This window comes from Bison bison, unplaced genomic scaffold (assembly GCF_000754665.1).
Source record: "Bison bison bison isolate TAMUID 2011002044 unplaced genomic scaffold, Bison_UMD1.0 scf7180017864505, whole genome shotgun sequence".
NCBI classification, from domain to species: domain Eukaryota; kingdom Metazoa; phylum Chordata; class Mammalia; order Artiodactyla; family Bovidae; genus Bison; species Bison bison.
Window position 1 is genome coordinate 4,142,367 of NW_011495062.1, and position 7,258 is coordinate 4,149,624.

At 42.9% G+C, this 7,258-nt stretch overlaps 1 protein-coding gene across 1 annotated transcript in view; it reads left to right on the top strand.

The window, feature by feature from the left end:
- Nucleotides 1-7,258, top strand: part of SGCD (sarcoglycan, delta (35kDa dystrophin-associated glycoprotein)) — a 448,681-nt gene that overhangs the window by 272,815 nt on the left and 168,608 nt on the right. Inside the window, exon 4 of the mRNA XM_010829396.1 lies at nucleotides 6,169-6,256. Within this exon, the coding sequence (XP_010827698.1) occupies nucleotides 6,169-6,256 (88 nt within the window). The remainder of the gene's footprint in view (nucleotides 1-6,168; nucleotides 6,257-7,258) is intronic.

Here is a 7,258-nt window from a genome sequence, read left to right on the forward strand (position 1 = left end):
GAAAGAGGCACGTGTACCCCAGTGTTCATCGCAGCACTGTTTATAATAGCCAGGACATGGAAGCAACCTAGATGTTCACCAGCAGTCGAATGGATAAGAAAGCAGTGGTACATATACACAATGGAGTATTACTCAGCCATTAAAAAATACATTTGAATCAGTTCTAATAAGGTGGATGAAACTGGAGCCTATTATACAGAGTGAAGTGAGTCAGAAAGAAAAACACCAATACAGTATACTAACGCATATATATGGAATTTAGAAAGATGGTAACAACAACCCTGTATACAAGACAGCAAAAGAGACACTGATGTATAAAACAGTCTTGTGGACTCTGTGGGAGAAGGAGAGGGTGGGATGATTTGGGAGAATGGCATTGAAACATGTATAATATCATATATGAAATGAGTCGCCAGTTCAGGTTCAATGCACAATACTGGATGCTTGGGGCTGGTGCACTGGGACGACCCAGAAGGATGGTATGGGGAGGGAGGAGGTAGGGAGGGTTCAGGATGGGGAACACATGTATACCTGTGGCGGATTCATTTTGATATATGGCAAAACCAATACAATATTGTAAAGTTTAAAAATAAAATAAAAATTTAAAAAAATAAATAAATAAAAAATAAAAGTTAAACCAAAATAACTCTAGGCTCTGGTTGTTAGACAGAACGAATGCTGAAAACAGGTTTGAAGTAAAGTCTGTCCAATGAATAGTAACATATCCAGCCCTCTCCCCCTCTAACATCAGAACTGATTTCTAAGGTTATATCTACCACCTGCCTGGCAGGAATTTAGACAATTCCTCTTTGATGAAACTAGCCCACAGGTACTGACTGCCCACAGATACTGACATTTGGAGGTTCTCCATTGAATTAGCCAATTCACCACTACAGTACACTATGGCAGGGTCTGCCCTTCCAGAAACACAGAGCTTCCAAAGAGCTTTTTTATTCCCCTGTAAGAGAGAATGAAAGTGTTAGTCACTCAGTCAGTGTCCAACTCTTTGTGACCCTATGGGCTGTAGCTGGCCAGGTTCCTCTGTTCATGGAATTTTCCAGGCAAGAATACTGGAGTCGGAGGCCAGTGTTCCCTTCTCCAGGGAATGCTCCCAATCCAGGGATAGAACCCAGGTCTCCTGCATTGCAGGCAAATTCTTTACCATCTGAGCCACCAGGGAAGCCCCAAAGAAAGGATAGTGTGTCAATCAAAGAAGGGATGATATAAAAGAAAGATTCAAAGAATAAGAAAAAGCTTTTGAAAATTACAGGTATGGTAGCAGAATTTTTTTTTTTTTTAATCAGCAGAAATTTGGGACCTTTAAAGCTGAGGTTATTTCCTAGAAAATAGAACGTAAAGAAAAAGGATTCAACATTGGAAGGGAAAAAAAACATTTTTTACATGAAGCATTTATCTATTCTATGAAAAGAAAAAAACAGTGGGCCAGAAAGGAAAAGGAAATGTAATTAAAGAGCTTGATTTCATTTACCTGTGGGCAGTATACACATAACCTTAATAATGTAGATTCTGAATATTGATTTGACCAAAATTATATGCAAGAGTTCATACCATTGCAGAAATTCAGCGGCTAACATCTAAAGCCAATCAGAGAGAGCACAGAGCATATTTTGGGCCATAGAGAGGGAAGTACCTGAAGGAGAATCCTGGCAGATTGAAAGAGATGTGAACCACTGCTCTTCAGTATAAGCTTTGGAGTATTTGATGTTTATATAGACTGTCTTCATATAAGAACAGGTAATTTCAAAATGTCAGCATGATGGAGCCATTAAGTGTTCAAATAGCTACCTGCGTACAGTAACCCCTGGAAAACATTGTAGGACAAATAATGTTTATTGAGTGGTTTTGAGTCATCAAGAAAAGGTGTGATTCTGTTCTGCTTGTTGTGCTCTAGAGAAGCAAATTAATGGGGGTTCTTATCCATCCAAATGCTGCAGGCTTTAGTTGTTTGAGGAGAGTCCTGATGTGGACTCTCCTGCTGTCCGGAAGTGGGGGAGATTTTACGTGCTTTCTTCCTCATGTCCCACACAGCTCAGCCTGTGTCCAGGAGAATCTGGGCTGATTGGCCACTGACTGACTTGCTGATAATCCACAGCAGTTTTGGGTCTGCCAAACTCCTTTCCAGTAGGCGAGGCTAAGCCTCCCCCTGGTCTCCCATAAGCCCCTTGTCCTTGGATGGTTGCCTTGAAGTTAGTTAGGGAAATTCACTGGCCCCAGAGCAGGCTGTCCTGCAGCAGAATTAACCTCCCCAGGCCCAGGGGCTACAGTGGGGAGTGGGAGGGAGACAGGAAATAGAAGCAGCTAAGTGGGCAGAATTTAGTGTCTCCTCAGACATGGAAGTGTTTCCCCTACTCATTCTGATACCGCAGAGACCCCAGGGGTGCTTTTCTTGGCTGCTTTTCCCTGGTTTAACCTCAGCCAGCCAACCCAGAGAACAAATATGATGGCACTGACCCAGCTGTCAGGGGAGGCACTTCAGAGTTTGTTAGCTGGTGGTTCCTGCTGTTTTCTCAGCAACCTTTCTGTTATCAGGTATTTGGGAGGATCACAGCAAGGTGTCCCAGGCTAGAATGAGGCTTTTTGTTTAAATCCTGATGTAGCAAAGACTGTTTGCCAGCGTGTTAGCACAACAGATCAATTAATGCTAAGGTATTATATTTTGACATAGCAATAAAAGGGAATGGCTGGCTGTAGTTTATCTCTCGCTGTAAACTTTGATCAAAGCTGTTAGGAGATTTTTTTTTTTTTCTCCTCAATAGAATTTGGTGACTATTAAGGACAGGCAGGTACATTTGAAAATACTGGCATTTGAAAGACAATAGTGAAAAACTTGCAGCTATAGGGGGATCCTTTGAAATCTGGTAACAGAATAGTGGACATAGAAGATACCCAAAACTTAGTTCACAGGTGGATTGTAAGGATGAGGATATACAAAGAAAGGTTGTCTTCCCCACCCTCCATTCTTTCTTGCTCCCCCAACCCCCTCCTCCTCCTTCTTCTGTCACTAAACTGCCCTGTCCACCCTGTAGTTTAATAATAATAATACATGTGACATCACATATCAAGAAACTTGAAACTTAGAACCCTTAACTCTCTCAGTCAGCCAACTGGAATGTGGTAGAGATTGGAAACTAGGTAGCTTGACTCCAGGGCTTCTACTGTGTGCTTGGCTCATAGAGAGGGCTCAGTTATGTCAGCCCCAGCTGCTGCTGTTGCTATCAGTTTTGCAGAGAATGAACCACAGAGCAATTAAGTTGCTCAGAATCACACACTGGTCAGTGACTGTGGAGCTTATCCAGTTCTCTGATTCCAGGTCACCCCTCTCTCTGCAGTGTCAGGTTGCTCAATATATGAAGAGTTAAGTACATTAACTTCTGGAAACCTATATCCCCCTTGCAGTTTCCAAGTTCTGAATTCTCACATTGCTTGAACTTAAAAAGCTTACTTTTTAACTTTTCCGTAGAAGAGTTAAGCACTGCCAGAAGCAATGGCAAAAATAAACAATTTTTGGTTAAGATTTGTTTTCTAATGGACAGGGGAAAAAAGAACTATGTCAACTTTAGATTCAGTGTATTTCTTCTTCCCTGTTCCAATTAAAAAACAAAACAAAAAAAATATTCATTCACCAGGCAAAATTTTAATTTTAAGCCATTAATGGAGGGTGGGGGTCAGTGACTCAGTGGTTGCCTGGATGTGGCAGTTCTCTCCTCCCTCAACACTAGGACAAGAGCTCTCACTCAAGGGTAGCTGGTTCCTCAGGGCTTGAGTGAGTCGTCCATCCATTTTAGCAGTTAACCTTGGGTGAGAGGATCATGGCTCTAACCATCAGTGTGTGGACAATGCCTGGGTGGTGGCCGCCCCCCGCCCCCGACCCCGCCTCTTGTGGAAACAACTCAGACCTTGACCTGAGCTGCAGTCAGCACACCCCTGTCTCTTAACCATCTCCAGGCACTGGGCTGGGCCCACGAATCGCCAGTTTTAGAAGGAAAAAGAGATGAGAGAGTCCATAATCTTTCTTGTTTTTTTGTTCCAACTTGGGAAAATCCTATCCTACCTTGGGAAATTCAGCTCACACATGACTACCCCCTTTGCTTCTCTCTGCGCATCCTTAAGCCAGGAATAGCCTCACACTTCAGGAAAGTCTCAGCACACCGTTTTCTACTCTCTAATCACCCTTGCCGTTCCCTGCCTGGTCGTGTAGGTGTGTGTGCTGTGTCATTGTCCCCATCGGAACGTAAGACTTTGAAGCTGAAGGGGGTCTTTCCCATCTTCATTTTCCTCACAATTCATGGCACAGTGGTTTCTCTGTATTTGAGACTGAATCCATAGTGGCTTTACTAAATTTTTAGGCAGATGCCATGTGGCAACAAGGGTTTTAAAAGATGAGGATGACTATCCACATTCTCTTTTCTAATAACAACTATCTGGTTACTGACATATTCTGTCAGAGATTCATCCTTTGATTTATAGCTTTCGTTTATTCCAAGCAAAGAACATCTAAGTTGAGGGCTGACAAACTATGGCCTATGTCTGCCTGTTCTCAAACGGCCAGTGGACGGAAATAGTTTTTGGTTGTGGTGGTGGTTTAGTCGCTCAGTCGTGTCCGACACCTTGTGACCCCATGGACTGTAGCCTACCATGGGATTTTCCAGGCAAGCATACTGGAGTGGATTGCCACTTCCTTCTCCAAGGGATCTTCCCAACCCAAGAATCAATAGTTTTTAGTATTTTTAAAAGGGGAGGGGGGAGAAGAATAACATTTTATGACATGGTAAGATTATATTGTTTAAAATTATATGAAATTCAATTGTCTTGGTCCATGAAGAAAGTTTTATTGGAATACAGCCATACCCATTTGTCTATGTATTGTCTGTGACTTGTTTTCACAAAAACAGCAGATATGAGTAGTTAACATGGAGACAATATGTCCCACAAAGCCAAAAATATTTATTATCAGGACCTTTATAGAACAAGCAAGCCAGTGTTTGTTCTGAGTCATTCTCGGAAATGTCTGCCACCATGTGGAAGAGGAATCAGGTGCCCTTTTTGATAAAAGGGAGATGGATTGAAGGTAGAGGATGCCTGGAAGAAAAAAAAAATCTGGATAAAGAAAAGGAAAAAAGGGGAGGCAGAGGTCTTCTTGGAGATGCTGGATCTCCTGGGTTGTGTGTCCACATGTGGTAAACATCTCTACAAAAAGCATACCATCCTCCCGCAGAGCACCTGGATTCTCACAGCTGGTGGACCTGCTGGAGGGGTAGACCTAGTGTATTTCACACAAGCATTTACTCTCCACTAAGGGCTCTGCGTGATTCCTTTGGAGAAAATGGTGAACTAGAGAGGGTGAAATTAGGAGACTATCAACATTCCTGATCATCCCGTGTACCAGAGCTAACTACCATCTACAGCAAGAGCTAAAGGGCTCTGTCTTGGATTCAACAAATTTGGGTGTGTATGTGTATATGAAATCTCTTTTGAGTATATCTGTCTATCTGTGTGTCTCTCTGGGGAAAATCCATTTTGGCTGAATGCCAATTAATTATCATATATGTGGGGATAACTAAACAGCTAGGATTTTCAAATAAAGATACATCAATTAGAATTTTATTTCCCAGGTGGTTCAGTGGTAAAGAATCTGCCTGCTGGGCAGGGGATGCAGGTTCTATCCCTGGGTTGGGAAGATCCTCTGAAGAGGGGAATGGCAACCCACTCCAATATTCTTGCCTGGGAAATCCCATGGACAGATGAGCCTGGCGGATTATAGTCTATGGGATTGCAAAGAGTCAGACACAACTTAGCAACTAAACAGCAAAAAATAAAAAAAATAACAAAGATCAGTTCAGCCCTTGGAGAGTTGGGACTACAGTTATTTAGAAATCTTTTGTCACCATCTGTAAAATAAAAAACTGGATCTATTTTATAGTGCTGCTAAGTTGCGCTGCTAAGTCACTTCAGTCGTGTCCAACTCTGTGCGACCCCAGAGATGGCAGCCCACCAGGCTCCCCTGTCCCTGGGATTCTCCAGGCAAGAACACTGGAGTGGCTTGCCATTTCCTTCAGGGATCTTTATTCAATATCTTATAAGAACCTATAATGGGGAAAAAAAAGAAATCTGCTATTTTCATGTGTTTCTCTTATTTTCTTATTACAGGGTAACGCCCTATACTTCAAATCTGCCAGAAATGTTACAGTGAACATCCTCAATGAACAGACTAAAGTACTAACTCAGCTGATAACAGGTAAGAAAAGAAAGAACTCAGTAGTGCCTGGTTCGGGCTAAGCACTCAGAAAGCATTGAATGGAAGGGTGAATTAAGCACAGTGTGATGGATCTAAGAAGGAACGTCTGCTCACACATTTTACAGCCTCAGAAAAGAGAACAAAGCATGTGTTTCATGATGCTACTCAAGGGTAGAGGCTCATTCTATACACACATTTAACTTATGCAAATCTGATGATACTCATTTAGGGGGTAGGGAGGAAGAATAAACAATTTTTCATGTAGCATGGCCCCTAAACACCAGCCAGCTGCTTCAGCTGGTGCTCAGCCACAGGGAAGCTCTCTCCTCCAGTGCCGCAGGAAAAGCTGGCTGTGTTGGATTAATTGGGAGATAGCACAGCATATACAAAACCATGCACATCATACTTTATGGATTGTAAAAGGGATTTGTAGTGATAGTTTGAATCCGTGCCATATTTGCCCTACATGCTGACTTTGAACCTAGCTCCATTGCGAGATGCAGCTGTATTCCTCCCCCACCCTGAATATGTTTCTGTGGTTCCTTTTAATAGAGCAGATCTGCTTCTAACAGCCACGGAAAGCACTCAGTGGGGTTTAAGCTGCATAGTCCTGAAATTTAAACAAGGATAGGTTATTCACAATAACGACTCTAATGATGAACACTGGTCTCATGGTCACATAATGTGTTGGGTGGTATTACCCCCTCTGTAGGTTATGAACAGCAGTAAACAGGATCCTCTGTGCACCCCCACAGTGGATGGGGGAAAGGGACTGTGTCTGAATGGCATTGTTAGACTTCCAGACAGAAGATGCCATTTGTTTGGCTTCAGGGCTGAGAGAGAGGTATACAGATGGACATTTTGAGAAGCCAGTTGCCTGAATGTCCTGACAGATAACTGGGACTGAAACATCTGGAGCTCCACTCATCAACATGCCACAGGGAGGCAGGTGCCTTTGTGCCCAGACTCTCACTGGGGCGGGGTGGGGGTGTGTGCCTCACC